At 40.6% G+C, this 21,422-nt stretch overlaps 2 protein-coding genes across 2 annotated transcripts in view; one reads left to right on the top strand and one right to left on the bottom strand.

The window, feature by feature from the left end:
* AVEN (apoptosis and caspase activation inhibitor) overlaps positions 1 to 8,476 on the top strand; it is a 163,983-nt gene extending 155,507 nt beyond the window's left edge. The window contains exons 3-5 of the mRNA XM_030560059.1: positions 1,649 to 1,744; positions 4,269 to 4,614; positions 7,953 to 8,476. Of these exons, the coding sequence (XP_030415919.1) occupies positions 1,649 to 1,744; positions 4,269 to 4,614; positions 7,953 to 8,071 (561 nt within the window). The 3' untranslated portion in view covers positions 8,072 to 8,476. The remainder of the gene's footprint in view (positions 1 to 1,648; positions 1,745 to 4,268; positions 4,615 to 7,952) is intronic.
* Positions 8,477 to 8,557: 81 nt separating this feature from the next.
* Positions 8,558 to 21,422, bottom strand: part of RYR3 (ryanodine receptor 3) — a 607,531-nt gene continuing 594,666 nt past the window's right edge. Inside the window, 5 exon segments of the mRNA XM_030559417.1 lie at positions 8,558 to 9,464; positions 10,745 to 10,796; positions 15,750 to 15,850; positions 15,960 to 16,024; positions 18,348 to 18,504. Coding sequence (XP_030415277.1) covers positions 9,369 to 9,464; positions 10,745 to 10,796; positions 15,750 to 15,850; positions 15,960 to 16,024; positions 18,348 to 18,504 — 471 coding nt within the window. The 3' untranslated portion in view covers positions 8,558 to 9,368.

Raw genomic sequence — 21,422 nt, 5'->3', positions numbered from 1 at the left:
AAGAAAGAAATGTGGTGTGAGCACAGTACTAGGCACCAGAAACTCCTGATTTCTAATTCTGGATCTGCCATTGTCTTACTATGAAACCTCAGGCAAGTGACTTACCCTGTGCCTCCATTTTTTCATCTGTAAAACAAGGACTGTGTTACATAGCCAAGTAGACTCTTAACGGTATATCTACATTGCATCGGGGAGTAAACCTCCCAGTCTGGTTCCACGGGCTTTGGTTAGTGGGATTCGTGCTAGCATGCTAAAAATAGCAGTGTAGATGTTGTCGCTTGGGCACTGATGCTTAGAGGAGAGGTGGGCTTCAGAGCAGGAGTGCCGGAACCTTGGTAGAAATGGGGGGGGATGAGGCCCCACCCCTTTCTGTGGCCCTGCCCCTCCTCATCTCCCTGAAACCCTGCCCCTTCCCATGACCCCACCCCTTACTCGCCCAAGGCCACACCCCTCTCTGAGGCCCCACTCTTCTTGCTCCTCTTCCCACTTGCCCTGGGCGAGGTGCCCGGATGCCCAGAGCAGACTCCAGCCTGTGTCCCCACCCCCTGGGGCACACCAGCTCCCCACAGTGGCCTGGGCTGCCTGAGTGGCTCTTATCATGGTCTGGCTTTGTTTTTCAGCCTGGCCAGGGGGTGGGGTCTCGGGATGAAGAGGAGGAGCAGGGGCAGGGCCACTGAGGCCTCGTGGCATGTGGAGGCCTAAGGCCCACCTCAGCCCCCCCCCCACTGAAGGGCACCACCAGCAGGGGCTGCACTTCGTGGCAGGGGAACTAATGACCTTATTAGCCCCTCCCTGCTGCTCTGCACCTGCCTAAAGCCTGAAGTTGTGGGAGCGAGGGCAATGCAACTCTCCAGCCCACCCAAACTGTGCTCATGTTAAAAAGTGAGCTGGCATGGTCCTCCACTTTTAAAAGTGGACTGAGCCATGGCTCCCCTGGGCCCCACATTTCCAGTGCCTCTGCTTCAGAGCCCAAGCTTCAGCCTGAGCCACAATGTCAAAGTACCATCTACAGAGCTATTTTTAGCACACTAGCATGAGTCCCACGACCACAAATCTGTGAACCCAATCTGGCAGGCTTGCTCCCAGATGCAGTGACACACATGCTTAGAGTATTTACTGCTAGTACAGGATTGTTTCCTTCTGTATACACCTCTACCCCGGTATGACACAAATTTGGATACAATGTGATAAAGCAGCGCTCGGGGGGGGGGGCCTGCGCACTCCGGCAGATCAAAGCAAGTTCGATATAACGTGGTAAGATTTTTTGGCTCCTGAGGACAGCGTTATATCAGAGTGGAGGTTTATCTTCATTGCATTGCCAAGTAGGTATCCTAAACTTACCATCTTTAAAATCTCATTTTCTTACTCCTAGTTAGTTATTGCCTTTTAAACCACCCTAAATGATTCCTTTGCTTTGCAGGTATTTTATAAATCTAGCTGTCATTTTGCCAAGCTACACTGTACATACACAGTTTTAAATCTATGAATTAATCCCTACAACTCTTGAAATTATTGCAAATATATTATAGATTTAAGTTTTGTATTGCTATATAACTACCTATGTGGAGTTTTGGAATATAACACATTGAAATCATTGTTAGTTTTATTTTCTTTATGCAAGTTTTCTGTTTGTTTAATTGTATTTCAGCTATCTGCGCTTTACGTGGATTGCCAGTCGTTGGTCCAGGCCCTTCAGGAGCTTCCTCTGCATCTCAGGTTGAATGTGGCTGCTGAAATGGTGCAGGTAATGCTCTGGTTGCACATAAAATTACAGAAAGATTTAAATAGTCCAGTAAATATGACTTCAAGAAAAATGAGGTCCAGGATCCTTGAGGTTTGGCACAGGGTAACTACACAGTTGTAGTACTTGTTTCTGTTTTCACTATCCTTAATTTTTTTTTTTAAATGAAACTAATTTGATATATAATCTTTTTTTAAAAATTAACTTCCTGATCTGATATGGCATAATATAAGCGTTATCCAATTTTTATGAAACAAATTTGAGTCAGTTGTCAGAATGTGAACTGCCAATCAAACAGCTGAAGAAAAGGTTACTTATATTCAGGGTATAGAAAATTAGGAAAAAGCATTTCAGCAAAATGCTTTCTTCAGGCTATGGAAAACAAAATATCATTCACACAGAGGGAAGAGAACTAATGAGAGTCTTGAGTTTAAAAACGGCTGTCATGAGGTTACCTTTGGAGAGCAGTTTATCAGCAGCTGAAAAAAAATGACAACAACAAAATCAACCAGCTCTAGAAAGGGGAAGATGTCTGACTTTAATAGGAAAGATTTTCTTTTCTGTGGGGTTGTTCAGACAATTACATAGCTAACTTCTTTTTTACTGTAGCTGAAAGCTGTGTCTGCAGATGTAGAGTATATAAAGGAATCTGCATATATAGTTCTTTATCAAGTAAAGTTCTGTTCTAGCAACCAAAATGCCAAGCCTAGAATTCATTTATTTTCCCAGTATTCATTATTCCAAGGGGATAAATGTATTAGTTAAATAAACTTATTTTCTTTTTCAAACAAAATAAGAGACAGTCTGTGCTGTAAATGTATTTGATTCCTCCTACAATGTGTATGTGCAGATATAGGGTTATTCAGCGCATATGGTAATATTTAAATTAATCTTTATCTTTCTATTGCCATTGGGCTATGCTGTGATAGCACAATCTCCAAGAAGCTCCAAAGGAGCAAAGAAACTGCCTTAAGTGATTAGGTAAAGAGAGTGGGTATTTCTTCATTCACTCTGCACTGTTTTGCAAATTTTCTATTTAATATTGTTGTGGTAACCTTTGAAAAATAAACTTGTCAAAAGCATGTCTACAGGCTGAGGTGTGTTACAGATTTACAGGGTGTGTTTGATGCCCCAGTCTGTACAGTCTCTCGTAAAGTACCCGTGTTATTGGCCAGCCCAAAGGTGAGCTCCACAGCTCTCCAACAAGACTGCGCTTTCTGGCTTCAGCAGTCCTGTTTTTCCCTGTGCTCTCCTCTGCAAGTCTCACTGAGTTCAGACTCCTGTTTAAAGTTTCCTCACCATTTGGGAAGCAATGAACACCAGTAAGTATTTGCAGTGACACAGCATAGCCTTTTCAGAATGAGAGAGCATTTCTTAGTTAACTGGAATATACAGCATCTGAGAAATCCTAAATTAACCTGGAAAAGTCAAGTTTAAGTCAGAGTCCATATCGGCAGAAGCAACTGCACCAATGTGCAATGCTCTCCTGGAACCCCTCTTGGCTCTCCGTCCCTCTGTCAGTCTCTGAGTCTGCGATTTCCTCAGCTCTGAGTGGGCATGTCTACGCTGCAGCTGGGAGCAAGCTTCCCAGCCCGGGTAGACAGACTAATGCTGGCAGGGTTCAAGCTAGCAAATAGCAGTGTGGATGTTGAAGCTCTGGCAGAGACTCGGACTAGCCAGCTGAGCTCATAGTCAGCTCAGAGAGCCTCTGCTGCCACTGGAGCCGCAGCATCCACACTGCTATTTTTAGAGCACTAACTCAAGCCCCGGTAACACTAGTGTGTCTGTGTGAGCTGGGATGCTCACTCCCAGCTGCAGGGTAGACATTTTGTGTGTCTCAGGCAGCACTCTTAAAACACAATCTCTCAGCCTTTGTTTTTGTTCCCATACTGCTTCCACTGCATTCAACCCATCCTGGGCTACTAGTCATTAGAAGTTAATGTTCCAGTCTTTGGATCTTTCATTCATATATCTTTATATCCATTCAGTGCTTAAGTGGTGCATCTGGACAGACTATCTCTAAGCCCCTGTTCTGGGCAAGCAGTTTCATCGCTATATACACAGTGGGTAAACTGAGTCACACATTGGTCATGCACATATTACCAAAAATTCCTCATTCACCAAACAGTGTCACATCAGAGAATGATTCAGCATGTGGTACTTTGGAGGGAAAACCTAAATCCAGTGGGATTGAATGAGTGTAACTACAGGCATTACTTCCCTCCTGTATGTACTGAACACCCGTTACTAGCTGCTGTTTGGTGTATTCAGCGTTTAGCCTCATAGTTCATTTTTTAAAAAATTGCACAGTTACCGTTACATATAGATAGATATTACTGTACAAGTATTTTCAAATTTATTTTGGTACTAATTTACTTTCCTTGCCATTTTTAAAATCTGTTCCATTGAATTTAATTAAGTGATTTGTATGTGTCAGTCATGAATTATTGTGCTGTCTTTTTAAAATTTCAACTGTAACAATTGAGTTCACCATAATGAAGATCCAAGTTTTTTCTTGTACTCTTAGGCATCAACACCCACAGAACTCCCTCAGATAAAATCTAAAAGTATTGAAGACAGCAAGAGGAGAGTGACTCAGTTACAACCACCTTTGGGTCAAAGTGGAATAGCATCAATCTGTGATCCTGTTAGTGATTCTGTTGTCCATTTGATGCCTTTAAGTAAAGATGGACCTGAAACAAATTCTTCAGAATCCTTTCAGAGAGGCTGTTCTGTGTCACAGCAAGAGGCAGATAATTTGGATGAAGAACTAGATTTACTGCTAAATTTAGATGCTCCTGTTCATGTAGAAAACAACTTTCTGTCAGAAACCTACAACACGACAGCTGAGAGTGATTTGAAAATGAAAAATGGTGAGATTTATATGTTTAACCCCTTTTTAATTTGTATTGTTCTTTCTATAGTGATGCTTTTAGTTCAACTCCTGATTAGAGGAGCATTGCTGATTTACACTGTCAGGGATACAGGGAGGATTAGTATGTCATTGATTTGGAGTTGCGTACTAACACATCTGTTCATTCTCATTCTCCCTGTGAGGTGACCTTTAGAGAGGCACATCTCGTTTAGTACTTTGACGTTCCAAAACTTACTGTAGTTGCTTGTGGTTGAAAATCATGATCTGAACTTTATATGAGTCTCTCATATATAGTGTAAGAAGTACATTCCTCTGCCCCAACTTTTTGACTTCTTATAGCATAGTGGAATATAGTGCTTTCCAGTATCAGGCCTTTCAGTACTAGATCATATTCTGGCTCGTAACTTGGCTATGATGTCTATTCCACATTTTTAAATAGGATGAAATGTGATGGACTGAATTGTATGTCTTGCCAGTAGCAACTGGTGATCTCATAACCACCTATAATAGAGCAGGAAATTGTATTCCTTACTGTATGCTACATAGCAATGATTGCACCAACTATAGCAGAAAAAAATCTACAGTGCTAAACGTGGGTCTAGGCAGATAAATAATTTTAGATCTTAAACTGTCTTTTTATTCAGTTCATCTGTAATTTTTTCAGGCTGCTTTAAAAAAAATCCCCATAGTGTGTGTAATCCTTTAGGATCCTAGGCAATGGACCACTTTGACTGCTTTCAGCCTTCTTTTCTTCAGCGTGTACCTCTCTCTCTTCCCCAAGCGGAATTGTTGGCCTCTGAACATAGACTTACTTCTGGGCTTTGTTCCAGCTTTCTTCTATCCACTTCCCCCAGCTCTGTTGTAGATATGTCCCCTGTGTGAATGAAAGGGCAGGACCTAGTGTCCAAAAGATGCAGCTCTCTGTGAGATGGGGAGGTTTTTAGTTTCCTGCACGAAGGAAAAGGAGCCAGTCAGGACTTGCATGCAGAAATCCTGACCTAATTGTGTCTGACAGTGAACACAGATGCTTCCCTCCTCACTGCTGTAGCACCCCCTCAGCAACCTTCCTAAGCCCCAAGGACCTCCACTCTAGGTGAGTTAATAACCTTAGAAATGGAGTAACATCAGTTGCAAGGGTAGAGCTAATAACGTGGCGGAACAAGATCCTATTACCTACAGGATACTTTTGCTTCTCTATCTGAGCTAGAATTGAAAAAATGTCCTGTCAACAGCAAGATACTCAGCAGTAGTTACTATGCTGCTCTTAGATCTAGCAGACCACACAGTGATGATGTACCTGCCAAAACACATTGTTTTATAGAAGTATCATTAGGCCAAAAACTGGTATACATAATTGATATGTTTCCACCCTATAATACAGAAAGTGATGTTACGCTGAAGAGTTCAATGGAATGTTCATTTTAAAGGACAATGAGTAACATCAGTGAAGAACTTTACTGTAGTCAGCATGCTCATTTTGAACATTTTAAGAGATCAACAGAGCTCTTGTGCAAAGTGGAACCTTAGGTTTCTTAGTTGGCAAAGTTTAAACACATGACGGCTCACTGTTAGGGAGTTTTCTGTCAATGAAAGATTTCAATATGCTTTTGAGTGGCAGTGCTATTACTTACTTACTCCACACAAATAGAACCTTTTCATAGGTCAGTGGGAAAAACAAAGGGATTTGTTTCTGATTACAGGTTTTAAAATATTTTTTAAACTTTTTTCTTTCTTCTGCCTTTTTTTTAAGAAAAATATATTCTTGACTGCTATTATGTCTGATTCCTAAGAGTAATATTAACTAACATTTCCAAAGCGTTAGGACTCAAGAATAGATATAAGCATCCTCAGTAAATTTCACTAAAGCTAAGTACAGTAGAAACTTGCTAATCCACTCCAAAACAATTGGCCATCTCTAAATTCTCAGCAGTAGTGAGGTGCCATATTTCTATGATTCTATTATTTTTACAAAATACTTTTCACATAATTTACAAAGAAATATAATTAGGGAGATGAAACTCTCTAGGTAAAGACTGAAGCTAGATGCCTCTTATAAACCCAATTTTCATCATTCCTCCATCTTCACCAAAACCAAACATGCTGTACCTGCATATCTTGACTCAGGATTGACTGTGGAAAGCATTGATGTAGAAAGGTTTTCATATTTTGAAAATATCTATTGGGCTTATGTAGTCAAATTCCTGTCTAGGAAACTCCAGTATATTTTATTCTGTTGGTCCCTGTGAGGAGTGGCGGTGCCTGTGGCAACATCTGTACTATGGAGCCTCTGCTGGCATATTCCCCATGTGTGGAAATACTACCACCCCGAATGACAAAAGCACTCTTCCATTGACATAGTTATGCTGACAACACCCCAGCATCGATGCAGCTATGTCTGTTGGGGGTGTGGGTTTGTTTTTTTTCCCACACTGCTGACTGCCATATATAAGTTAAGATAAAGCTTGTCTAAGACTTGATCTACACTTAAAAGTGTTGATTTAGTTATATATTAATTGCAGCTTTCCTGTACATACTGAAGTCTGCATGGTCCCTGAATGCTTTAGAAAAGGATGTAGCTGGCAGGATTTTTCTCAGCCTGCAACATTTTTCAAAGAGATGTTTAAATGTTAATTTTCATGCTTTCCACCAAAAAACCTAAAAGATGTGAAACTGAACTTGTACTTTACAGCTTCTCTCACACTGGTGATTTTACTGTTTGTTAAACTGTGTATTGTTAAAAATTCTGAGATTAAAGTTGTACATTTGAGAAGCTGCCACCATGAACAGAGCAAGAAACCTTGAGCTGTTACTACAGAGTGTTTAAAAAAAAAAAGGACCTTGAAATAGCACGTCTGAGAATGTTTTCTTAGATTTGCATTAAGTGAAAAACACAATGCAAACATAAATGTGTTGTCACTAAGATACCCCTCTAATAATCACAAAAAGCTCTGCTGCCATTAACTCCTGCTGATCTCTCACATAAGAGAAAGTCTGCACTGGACAGGAGACAAGATAGATCTCAGTAGGGGGCGTGGAATCAGGATCAGTTAGAATCTTGTAGACTGGAAACCTAGCTCTGTTAGAAGCTATACACTCTTCTTTTATGGTGGCCCTAAAACAATCCAGCAAATTAGTCAGATGGCAGCCACATAATGACTGGTCGCTTTACTCACCTGCTTTCTGTGATTTCTCCCAGTTAGCTGACATACACTCTATTTAAATGTCATCCTCTCTTTATGCAGTCAGGCTCTGAAAAGCAAAATGCTAACTTTATAATATCTCAAAAGTTTCCATAGTGAAAGGTAAAGGTCTGCCTTGAACTGTTTATTTTCTTAGTTCCTCTAGAGCTGGACGTGGCTGAAGAAACGAGTTCAGCAGCTGAAGAGCAGAAAACTACAGCCAAAAACATTTCTGAGGAAGAGCTTGAAGATTGGTTAGACAGTATGATTTCCTAAAGGAAAAGAAACCTGCCTGAAGCCCACATGTCATTGTCATGCAAGTAATTGAAAAATAAATGAACATGGCAGAAGTTAACTACAAAATATCAGTCTACAAGAACTAGGTGCTTTATCTCAATGATTTAATATACTGCATACCGCCTACCTTTATTTCAGCCAATATTTCAGATAACACATTTGGATAAATTCTAAATGAATGTTGTTATCCAAGAGTTCTCTAAACTAAAAGGTCTAAAGTTACAGTTGAGTTCATTAAGAAGAATCTTATAACGAAGTTTGGATTTTTTCAAAAACCTGTGCTTATATTGTAAGGTGCAAAATAATATACACTGTCAGAGCATTTGTTTTGATTTGTAGTTGCTATCTGTAGTTCCAAAAAATAAAATAGTGTTAGTAAATGTAGTCATGTGTTTAACTGTGCATCCTGTGTTGTATCGGCTTTCTATTATGTAATCAGCAAAAAATAAGACAAAGACAACTCTATTATTATTTATTTGGTTATTGCAGTGGGCATTTAATTTTATTTGAAGAAAAATGCATAAAGGTAGCAGCTTCACTACTTACAGATGACCATAAAGCATTATTTTATTTTGGCCTTTTAACAGCAGCATCTTACCAGCTGTTATTGAAAGAAATATGTGAATACTCTTCAAGTGCAATTTCATCCAGTAAGATGGAAAAGCAACACAACTAATTAATAGAACTGTCAATCTAGAACACTAACATAAATAAAAACCTTGCATAGCTATGTCTACAGAGGTTTTAAGGCACTTAATCGATATTTCAAGGTCGATAAAGTGTTTGAAATTTTTTCTTTGACTGCTTAAAGCTTTTCAAGCTGTATCTTGATACATTCACTAGCAAATACCATGGGAAAAATTAGATTGCAGTTAAAATGTTTAATTTCACAATGTGAGTCATAGTCACCTGACATTCAAGTGCTTAAGATTCAGATATTGTGCATTTAAGAAATAATGTATCTTTTAGCCCTTTCAACTATACCACCAAACATTGGGTCAAAAACAGTTACAATTTCAGTCTGTGTTTGAATTGGAAAGTTTTAAGGTAATTAAGGTATAGATTTCCTTTTTTTTTAGAAAGAAAATTGAAAGCCAGATTATAAGGCCTGTGTCTTATCTGCTAGGCACAAAAATCCTAAGTGGATGGTTTTAAACAAGTTCGCAGTAAAGAGATGGTAAACGAATGTGACCTTTGAATTACACTATAAAAGGTAAGTGTTAATTGTTACTGGGTTTTACATTTCATTAACATATTAGCTTCTTTCAGGATAAGTTTATCCAAGTTGATCTTCATATTGTTTACGGAAGCAATCTCCAGCTGGGAAGAAATCCCAGCATCTTTCTTGGTACATTTTCCATACAAATGATTCCTGAAACAGTAAGAGAAAAATGGTGTTTTAGTGTTAAGATATGTTCATTTTCAGTTATTGCTTTACACAAAATAACCATACTTAGTACTGTCCTTACTATGTACACACATTACCACTGATGGCACATAAGAGAACATTATACAACCTTTATAAACCTATTGTTGAAACCTGCGCTGAAGTTTAACTGTGCAGCTTTCTGTACGTAAACACCCAGAAGTAAATTTTCAGGGCATAGTAAAAGAAACTGGGTACTGTATTGTTATAGGGGGAGAGGTGCCCCATAGGGCTAGTCTACACTACTGCGCTACATTGGCGCAGCTTCTCCGTTGTAACATGTCTGATGAAGATGCGCTATGCCTCTAGAATTTCTGCACCTCAACGGGAGGCAGAATCTGTGGACGCTGCTTTCAGTCAATGTAACTTGGCTTACCCCTGTGCGACGTTAAGTTACACCGACTTAAGCAGTAGTGTAGACAAGCCCTCAGTCATGGTCTATGAAAAGTGACACCAATGTCATTAAATCAATTTAGTTATGCCAGTGCAAACTCCATATATGAACAAACTGTTTTTAGCTCATAGGGCAAGTTACAAAATCAAGGTAAGCCAATTTAAATGTGTAGTACAACTAGATCAGTTTAGCTACGAGTGGACTTTTCATTGTTCTGAAACTTCATCATTTTAAATGTACATAAATATTCTTTTAGAAAATCTTGGACACATATCATATAAAATATGCATTTTGCAACTACTTTTTAGTACTGAAAATCAGCTATTGTACTGCAGATTAAGTCTTCCTAATTAAAAGTTTTGTTTTAAAGTGTACTTACATTTGTTTAAACAACTTTCTCTTTAAGGATTTTTTTAAATATCTGTGTCCCATTAATTTTGAACCTGTCAAACTTTGTTTGAATAAATATCCTATTAGTATCTTCAATTATACAAATTTTAAAAATCTGATGGGCTTTGTAATGGCTTATTTTTACAAATTAAATTAATATACAAACACCACATTGTGAATCAGGGTTGCTACTTGCATATGACACAAAAACACAGATACAAAAAGTATATTTAATAGTATGTACCCCCCACTTTACCACAACCTTAACTCCGCATCCCCTACTGATGGCAGCCTCCCAATACCAGTAGTTTGGTGTGTTGGGAAGGGATAGCTTAGTAGTATGGTATAGTCAAGGTTGAAGTTTTATACACAGACCTAGAAGATGAAAATATGAATTTATGCTTCATTTTAGCTTGCTCTGAAAATTCTACTTCATACTCACCTGACCAGTGTGCTCAGTTTCATCCTTATTAATGAGATACATTAGAAAGAAGCTGAAACAAGCAGAAGTATTTGTTAATGTGCAAAATCTAACACGGCATTTTATCTCTCTAGTTATATTTCCTGACAAACAGAGATGAGGTGTAAGGGAAACTCCACACTAGGTAACAAAATAGTGTTGAAGTTAGTTGTGAACATGTTATAAAGTTCTTTTGGGGCCAGATTCTGTCCTCTGAGTGGTCTCCCTTCTGCAGTTTTTAGTTCCTGTGATAGTGTTAGTACAGACACTGGATGTGAAATCCCAGTTATCAGTATCAAAAGTAACCTACCTTATCCCAATTTATTATTAGCAAAGACAAAATTACTGGGTGATTTGATTACAGTCTATAAGTAGCTATGTGGGAAAGATATTTAATAATGGGTTCTTCAGTCTAGCAAAGAAAGGTACAACATACTCCAGTGGGTGGAAGTTGAAGCTAGACAAAATCAGACTGGAAATGAGGTGTAAATGCATCACAGTGAGAGTAATTAACCATGGGAACAATTTACTAAAGGTCATAGAGGATTGTCCGTCACTGATAATTGTTAAATCAAGATTGGATGTTATGCTTTAGGAATTATTTGGGGGAATTTCTGTATCAAGAGGTCAGAGTAGATCACAATGGTTTCTTCTGGCCTTGTAATCTTTGAATTTACTTTGGGCTTTTCTTCACAGCTGTTGTATAACTTGCACCTACCTGGACTTCTGTGCACACGTAAAAATATCTAGCTTGATTTAACTTGAGCTAGCTGGCCCATGAGCGGGCTGTCTGTTGAAGACTGAGGGCTGCTTACACTCAAGCTAGTAATGCAGTAGTGACTCAGCTACTTAGTGCTGCTAATCAAGTCACTCTATACAGTTTGAGTGTTTCGCAGTGTGACTGCTCTCACTTGAACTAAGCTCACTCAAAAGGAGTTAACTTGAGTGTAGGTGACTGGAACTAACATTGTACTGAAGACAAGCCCTATAACAACATGGGTTTTATAATTTGTATCTTAACATACAGTCAAGCACTATTGAGGAAATTCTGTTTCCAGCTTGAGTAACTTGCTAGGTACTGAGGGTCACCGTGAAAGGAATTAATGCAGAGTATGGGCTAGACAAATGGGGGAGAAGAGTAACTCAAGATCTGCATAATTTTTCCCTAGACATCACCCAGCTTAGCCTCACAGGGATATCCTGGCCCTTTTGGGCTGGAAGTTCAAAAGCATCCTAGGGAAATTAGGCTTAGACACCATACTCCCACTGAAAATCCCAGCCTTGTTTTCTCTAGCCATGTTTGAATGAATGGAAATACCCTCCTGATACAGAAAGATCATCAGACTTAATAAAAAGTCAAGCCATAGTAAGAAAGAATACAAGCATCCCCATAATTACTCTAGCGTAATTAATAACTGTAATAACAGCATGGGAATAGCGTTTCTTTTTTCAACTCATGACAGAACCTCCCCTAAAGTAGCTGCTTCACCAAGAGATAAACAGTGTCTTCAAAGGAACCTTAGCTTTAGGCTAGTTACATATTTATTATAGCACCAACCAGAGAACTGATGGTTTTGAACATCTTGGAATAACAATTAAGACTCACTTGTGCATTTTAAACTCTACGGATTAGAAGGATACTGTACTATCACTCTGATTTATGTTAATGTCTGTTCTAACTCTGGTGTTATGGTTTGAAACCCAATCATTTTCAGAAATAGGTGGCTTTGGAGTACTGCCAACAATTTTAATGTTAATGAAAATACCATTTCAAAGGTCTGGTATTTCTGATGCAGTCCTGGACAAGATTTTACACTAGCTATCATATCCCTATCAAGCTATACCTAACCCAGCAGTTTAGCCCTTCTCTACATCAAGAATATCTGAAGGCTGATCATAAGCCTTTCACTTTTCAAAATGATTTGGCTTTATATTCTGAAAGCTTTAACTATGAATTGGGCTCAAACAGGTCTCTGAGACTATGCCTTATCACAGCTAGCCAACACAGCTTGACTGTGTCAAATCACATAGTGGTGTTTTTGTTCATTTTGTACATTATTTCAAAATCACTTGTGAAAATACAACACCCAAAGTTTATAAATCAGGTACTTAACTTCCCTTTATCTTTCTGCTGTTGCCCTGTGCTGCTCCAAAGCAGGCACTCGGTGCTTTACTTTTATACTGTGAACAAATATATTGGCCATATACATGAGACTCCCAAGCATATTATAAATATGGCCAGAGTAAGATTTAAACTTGATCAGTTACAATGTGTGTATTAATATAATCATTGTTGTACTCCTTGAGAAAATATTTGAGGCAAACAGATTTCATGACATTTTATATTTATAATGATACAAAGAAATAGTGCAAAAGCCGCATCTAGTCTCTATGTTAATGGACATAGAAAAGAGATGATATACAGCTCCCTCTGAAAGTGGGCACAAAAATACCCTGTGATGTACCATAGCACCTCCAAAGGCAGAGAAATTAAATAGAAGACAATTATCCTGTAATTTAGCAATTCTGTTCTATGTGAGAACTGTGTAAAAGCCATGTTCTCCCACCTTAAGAGTTGCCGATGTTTCTTTACTCTGACCACAAGCGACAAAAAAAAACAACCCCCCCCCCCCAAATCCTAATTAGATGAGTTGATTTCAAGAACTGCTTTGCTCTATTTTCTCTGAGCCTGTAAAATCTGTTGTTTTTTGGGTGGTTGGGAAGGTGGTACATGGCCCATATTCTTATTGAGTTTTGGTCTTGTCTATACTTGAAATGCTACAGTGGCATAGCTGTAGCATTGCAATGTAAGCATGACTTCCCTGGGAGGTGGTAGCTAGGTAAATGGAAGAATTCTTACATTAACCTAGTGCTGTTTACACCATGGGTTAAATCAGTTTAATTTCACTGCTGAGAGGTGTGCATTTTTCACACCCATGAGCAACATAGCTGGTTCAACCTAATTTTTAATGCAGACCTGGTTTTATGCAGATAATAAGGCCTGAATACAAACAGGTCCTTGTTTATTTGTATGAAAGGAGATTCATTAGCCTCTTTATACAGTTAAGGAAATTGAAAAACTTAGTTGACTATAAACCAGAAAGCATTAAGCAATGCTTATGTCAAATCCAGTGGTCTAATGCAAGCAAGAGGGTCCAAGTCTGCAATCTGTACATTGGTAAAACTACTGAAGTCAGTGGGAGTTTGTCCAACCAAGGAAATAAGGTTATTTATTCTTAAGGCAAGTTCTTCTAATACACACAGTCTGCTGCCATGTGAGGACCCAGACTATTCCAATGCACTTTAGGCTCTTGGGGGCATGTATGCTCTGCGATTGGGTGCCACATGTCAACATCAGAACCAAGGACTGCCATCTCATGCCATTCAGTTCCTCTCTTGCTGTTGGCATGTTTTTTTACCTTCCTACCTTCTCTTCTCTGTGAGCATTTGCTAATGTGGGTAGTAGGGAACAGTCAGTCACTTATAAGCCTCTCTTTGGACATTTGGGCCCTAGTAGCTTAAACTGCATGCATTGGCTCAATTATTTTGGAAATTGCAGTTATTTGTGAGGCTACTCCACTTAAGAATCAGCAAAGGCAATTTCAGTGCAGAACTACAGGATTGGACCAATTAGTGAATTATTTCTTAGGACAATCCATCACTCTCACAGATCTTGGGAGACAGGCCGGTCCTTGCTTACAGACAACCCCCAAACCTGAAGCAAATACTCACCAGCAACCACACAACAAAAACACTAACCCAGGAACCTATCCTTGCAACAAAGCCTGTTGCCAACTCTGTCCACATATCTATTCAGGGGATAACATCATAGGACTTAATCACATCAGGCACACCATCAGGGGCTTGTTCACCTGCACATCTACCAATGTAATATATGCCATCATGTGCCAGCAATGCCCCTCTGCCACGTACATTGGCCAAACCAGACAGTCTTTACATAAAAGAATAGATTGACACAAATCAGACATCAAGAATTATAACATTCAAAAACCAGTTGGAGAACACTTCAGTCTCCTTGGCCACTTGATTACAGACCTAAAAGTCACAATATTACAACAAAAAAACCTTCAAAAACAGACTGAGAGACTGCTGAATTGGAATTCATTTTCAAACTGGACACCATCAAACTAGGTTTGAATAAAGATGGGGAGTGGATGGGCCATTACACAAAGTAAAACTATTTCCCCATGCTTATTCCTCTCTTCTCTCCCCCCCCCCCCCCCACCCCAGTTCCTTACATCTCCTTGTCAATTGCTGGAAATGGCCCATTTTCATTACCACTACAAACAGCTCATTTTCTCTCCTGATGATAATAGCTCACCTTAACTGATCGTGTATAGTAACACCCATTGTTTCATGTTCTCTATGTATATCTTCCTACTGTATTTTCCACTACATGCATCCGATGAAGTGGGCTGTAGCCCATGAAAGCTTATGCTCAAATAAATTTATTAGCCTCTAAGGTGCCACAAGTACTCCTGTTCTATTTCTTATAAATTCTTTTCCAATAAATAGCTACTGTTGCTTCTACATGACATTTTATAACCCTAAATTAAAAGATCTCCCTTTTGGTGCTGTATCATGTTCATCTGCCTCAGAATGGAACCAGCACTGCCTAACTTAATGGGCCAGAAATCATGGTGGTGCGGACTCCTCCTTGGCTGAACAGTAGCTCCAGTCTTGCTAATGGGCCTCTACCTTTACTAACACTCAGCGAGAAGAGCTATTTTAAAGTGGGTCCCACTGTTTTTTGTTTGTTTTTTTTTAAAGGGGTAAGGGGAAAAGCCAGACAGTATCAAATGTTTGTCCTTTCTTCTCCGATATGTTCTTAAATTGTGTGGGCCACAACAGCAGGGCTGTTCAGATACATGCATTTCAAGCACATTGTTCTTGAACTGAAAGCCTCCATAGGGTGATCTTCAACTAACATAACACTGGGAATAAACAGTAACAAAAATATACTCACAGATAGTTTGCCAAGTTATGCTCTTGTAAAGTATGCATTTCAAAACCGTGTGGGGTCGTGTCAAAATAGTCATTACCAATCCCACAAATGAAACATTTGGTCTAGAAAGAAAGTTAAGATTTTAGCACATTCTTAACACATTAATCTAGGTTCTTATCATTAATTAAGATATAATATGAAGCAGTACAGAATGTAGTATGGTTGCTCTACCTCCATATCTTCTCTCACTTGTTCTTGCTGATCTCTTAATTCACCAAAGGCATCAATAATCAGACCTGTTGTTTTAAATGGAAAATGTAATGTGTCAAACCTATCAGTATTAATTTTACGAGCTATGGAGTCGGGGAGAAGTAGCTGTTTTAGGCTTCATCAAAAGGACACCAGTTGCTTTAGCAGCGTGGTGCCTGTAGGTAGAACAATCCAAGTTGTGCAGATAGCACAGGATCTAACATTAATTGCATTGCACTTGCTGTAGGAATTCATAATTGAAATGTAAACCTTTATATTGCCACAGTTTTGTGGTAATCTGCTCAAGGAATGCCCTTACTTATCTCTGGGCAGGGACTTTGTCTCTTTTCCTGACCAGGAGTTTGGGCTTCCAGCTCCCTGCAATGCACCAGTAGGGCTAACATAGAAGTCAATCACCTGTGCTTTGCTATCTCTCAAAGCTATAAACAGTGTAGGCCAGCAGTTACAAGTAATCAAACAGCTCTTTTAAAGCAGAGAACATTTATTTTAGGATAAAAGTCTTACAATAGAGGGCCCTAAAGACATATTTAAGCTTACCAGCACACCTGCTCTTGCTCCCAAATTCCTGATTGATAGGTACGAAAGTCTTTCAAACCCTACTCTAAGAGTTGGCCTCTCTTGAGTGTCAGCTCGGGGCAACTTGTAGCCTAAGGACCCCTCCATCAGTCAGTTCAAACTCAGCCTTTATACTCCAAAAAATCTCCAGGCCTCCTGAAACAGGTAAAACCAGTTGCTGCCCCTTTCTTCCTTGAGTAAACTTTCAAAGGCTGGGCTTCTGCACAACCAGTCTTAGGATTTTTGCATTCCTCACCGCCTAGTAATTCCAGATTCCACAGGGAATCCACCCAATGAGCCAGGAACACACAAAAGAATATAAAACATAAAGGTCTGAGTATTCTATGGGACCATAGTGTCTGGCCCATCTCAGCATTTTGAAGGTTTCATGCTTTCAAGGACTGACTCAAACATACAGATAACATTCATAATATTAACTACAATAGTCTCAAGGTAGGTCTGTGTTTGTCATACCAGTCATGTCTCCCCTATAGCGAAGTCGGTATACCAAGGGTACTAGACCAGCATCCATAGTGTATGGAGGGTGTGTATGCCATTACCCCTAATAATTTCAAACTGCAGATATTCATATAGTAAACAGTCTCGTAACAAGCCAGCATACACTAGTGATAGTCCTTGGGCATGAAAGCCAAGTGCAGAAGCTGGATTCTTAGCCAAAGCTGCTGGGATTGACTCTATGAAAGGATGCGACAAGCCTATACCCCTTGTCAGGAGGGAGAAGGTGGTGGGTCTCTGCCCAAACAGCAGTGGCGACCAGAGAGATCATTTCTTGAGCAGACCATGAGGGAGACGGGATGGTTAGCCCAGAACTGTTATACATAATGCCCACAGCCCTCGACCTCCCCTGGGATGCAGTTGGAAGGCTTTGCTGGCCAACAGGTGAAAGAAAAGCCCTTGTTTCTTTAAGGATTCTTCTCCCTCCTCCCCTTACAGCCACCTTTTTCTACCCCATCCATGTCAGCTTGCGAAGCAGGGTTTCTTGGGTTCAGTGTAAGTCGGTTAGTTCAATGGATGGCTTATTACCTCTTCCCCCTACCTGCGCTAAATCTTCTTCCCTACTATTTTTTTTGGTGATGGTGGGTGTTTACTGTGGACATAATGCCAGTCCCAATTTGGGGCACAGAAGGAATCTTCCCCTGTCAGATTGGCCTTTGGGCCTTTTCACCTTCCTTTCAGCAGCCCAGGGATCAGGTGGGTAGGTTAAGTTTTAAAATTCTTGAGGTCACAGTAGCAAGTGTCAAGTGCAGGTAATGGCTCAAAAGGAGATCTGGTTCCCTGATAAACCAGAATTAGAAGCAGATTAGGAAAGGACATCTCCTAAAAAGGCAGGGAAGGGGGTTGAGATCCTAATGTTTGGTACAGTGAAGAGACAGCCCCTTCTTTCTCAGCCCCCTAGTGTGATCCCATCAATGGTTCTGGGACCAGGTTAACAGTGTGAAAGTGGGGGGGACTTGAGAGCAGTGCCCCAAGGTAGCACAGGTTATGGAAGCAAGGATGACCTGCACTGGATAAGTTACTGCCCAGATGTGTTACTTAAAGTTGCAGTCTAGTTAAACCACATTTTGGGTGTCTTGTTTGCTGCTTGGGACAATGTATGTATTTTGTGGGTAAATTACACAATTACTACGTCCAGAATGAATTGTTTTATGAATTGCTATGGAGAATGTAGCAATACTGCTTAAACCAGCTTAGTGAATGCGTGATTGACATGTACTGCAGAAGTAAAGAGGCTCACTAGACTCCAAGGCTTTTTACTATTTTAAGTGGAAATACCTTGAATGATAGCTAGTAGGATGACAATGACGAAGAAGAAAAACGTGATGTCAAAGACAATTCGATACATTTCATAAGGGTCCCCAGCAGGGTCTTCAATTTCATCCCCAATGCCACCACCAGCTCTCACACCCACATACATGTGGAACAGGTAACACTAGAAAGAAAGGAAAGTTACACTGGTCAAAAAACAAAAGTATTTAAAATGGCCGGTATTGAATAAAAAATGGTTATTTACCCTACGGTAACTGTGGTTCTTTGAAATGTTGTAGACAGCTGTACGTGCTCATATGTGTGAGCTGAGAATCTTTTGCACAGCAGTGTCCGTTGGGGGTCACTGTGCTTCCTCGTGCTCCCATGCCAGGGCATAAAGGGCAGAATGGTCTTGAGACCCTCTCTCAGTTCCCAGGCACGTTGAGCCCATGTTAGTTGGGAACTCTGAAAGTGGGGATAGAGGGCAGGTTATGGCATCCACACAGACTACAACATCTTGAAGAACAACAGTTCCTATATAGTGAGCAACTATTCTGTCTTCTTCGAGCATGTTTAACAGTGGATCCCGCTGCAGGGACTGGTGAGCAATATCCTCTTCAGGATGGTGATGCTGAGGCGTACCAGTTGTGTCAGTCAAACAGATTGGAGTACTGCTTTTCCTAATCTAGCATTGAATGTAGCAGCCAAGTCCATTGCATAGTGCTTCAGAAACATGAGCAGATTGCATCGAATAGCAGCCTTACAGATTCTGGCTGCTGGCATGTTTTGGGAACAAGAAGGGGATGCTGTTTCAGCCTTATCAAATGAGCCTTGATAGTCAGCGGGAGTGGTATATTTGCCAGCACAATGTGATATACTGAATTATTCACTTAGACAGCCTTTGAAATGAAATAGCATAGCCTGTAGAGTGGCCAGCTATCATCATGAACAGGCATGGGGACAGTTTGAAAGATTTAGTCCTGTTGATGTAGTAATGCAGAACACAGGATATGTACAGAGTGTGCAGTTTCTTTTCCCCCAGGCATGGAATGTGGCTTAGGGAAGACCACAAGTAAACTGATCATTTGGTTTAAGTTAAATTCAAAACACTACTTGGGAGGATGAACTTCCTACAGGTTTCAGAATAACTTTGACCTTGCAAATGAGGTATACAAGGGTTCCACCATGAGGGCATGAGCTTGCTTACTCTTCTGGCTGAGGTGATGGCCATGAGTAAAACACATTGTAAGGATCAGGTGGTGATAGGGTGACTGGCTGTCCCATTTTTAAAGGGACAGTCCCATTTTGGGGATTTTTTCTTATATAGGCACCTATTACCCCCCACCCCCATCCCGTTTTTTCACAGTTGATATCTGGTAACCCTATGAATGAAGCAGTCTTGTGAGGAGCTCAAAGGGGAACTCCATCAGCTTCAAGATGAAGACGTTGAGATTCCATGTTGGAATGTGCTCCATTACCAGTGAGTAAGCATGCATCAATCCCTTAAGGAACTTCATTACCACTGGATGTGAGAAGATCAAAAGCAGTACTCTGACATCACTGACAGATGCACTTTGAGTTATGACTTTCAATTGCAACATGTAATCTAGAATCCAAGGTACTGAGGCTTGCTCAGGCACGAGGTCATGTTGGGTCATCAATATGGAAAATCTCTTCCACTTGGAGGTGCAAGTCTGCCTCATGGACCGCTTCCTGGTTTGTGCCAGAATTTCCTGCACAAGTACAGAGTAATCCTTTTCCATGCTGAAATCCAGGCTGTCCGTTGTAAAGAAGTCGGGGCTGGATGTAATATTGGTCCCTGGGAGCCTGATTAAGGGCTATGCTGACATGTGTAGCAAGTCTGTCAGCCATACCTGTCTTGGCCAGTAGGGTGCTGAGGATGTCTGGACTAGTTTCTTTGATGATCATGTTGGGGGGTAGTGGGATTGGTGGAAAAGGTATAGCAATTCTTCATTCCACTGCAGTAGGGACCCCAGGCACAAAAGCTGGGGCACTTTACATTGTCTCTAGTGGCAAACAGGTTTATTACTGGATTTCCTCCAAGTGGAGAAATGTCCATTTGGTGATGGACCCCAGCAGCGGCTACTCCTGGTTGATGACAGATTGCCTGCTCAGGAAGTCTGCCTAGCTGTTTCTGGTTCCCAGCAGGTGCAGGGCTGTTAAGGTGCAGCACCAGTTCCACAATTTGATTGCCTCCCTACACAGAGGGAAGAACAGCACCTCTTTGTGTTGTCCATAAACACCTGTACTATCATGTGCCATAGGACCAGGAGTAATGTCATATATGCCAGTCTGATGTCCCAAAGGTCTAAAACACTTATATGTAGCCTCATGGCTTCTGGGGACCATGTCTCTTGTATCTGTAGATGGTCAAAGTGGGCACCCCATCCTGTTCTAGAAGGGTCCATGACTAGCATTACAGATGGCAACAGGGTCTTGAATGCTGCTCCTTTCTTGAGGTTGGGGTGTAGCCACCATAACAGTTCCCCAAGGAGGCAAGAGAGAATGACAACTGTTTTGCTCTCTTGATGCTATACTGGGGAATAGACTGACCTGAGCCAAAGTTGTAGAGGCCTTGGGTGAAGTCTATCAAATGGTGTCATGTATGGATACAGGGCATATGGCCTAATAATGTAAGGCAGGTCCACGTCGTCATGAAGAAGCATTCAGTTGTCATGTATTAGGCATGATATGGAACTGCACAGGGCATATGGCCTAATAATGTAAGGCAGGTCCACGTCGTCATGAAGAAGCATTCAGTTGTCATGTATTAGGCATGATATGAAGTGCATGTATTCCTGCTGAAAAGAGTCATGTTTTTTCATATCCTTGTCCTCTGGCATTCCTTTGATGGAACCTGAGTGACTCTGTTGTAGCATATGCATAGAACTGCTTGAACCCTTGGGTGGTACTTGGTACCTCTTCTTTACCTGCTCTGAGCTCGGAGTGAACAAGGTCGAGGTGTGCCAGAGACCCTTCACAGACTCCCCTCAAGCCCTTGTTGATAGATAAGTCAATTCTTGTGGGTGCCATGGAACTTAAGATGTCAAATAGTTCATGGCTATTCTCTTGGATTATGGT

Source organism: Gopherus evgoodei, chromosome 4, assembly GCF_007399415.2.
Source record: "Gopherus evgoodei ecotype Sinaloan lineage chromosome 4, rGopEvg1_v1.p, whole genome shotgun sequence".
NCBI lineage: Eukaryota > Metazoa > Chordata > Testudines > Testudinidae > Gopherus > Gopherus evgoodei.
The sequence above is the reverse complement of the archived record's forward strand: the minus strand, read 5'-3'. Positions and strand labels throughout refer to the sequence as shown.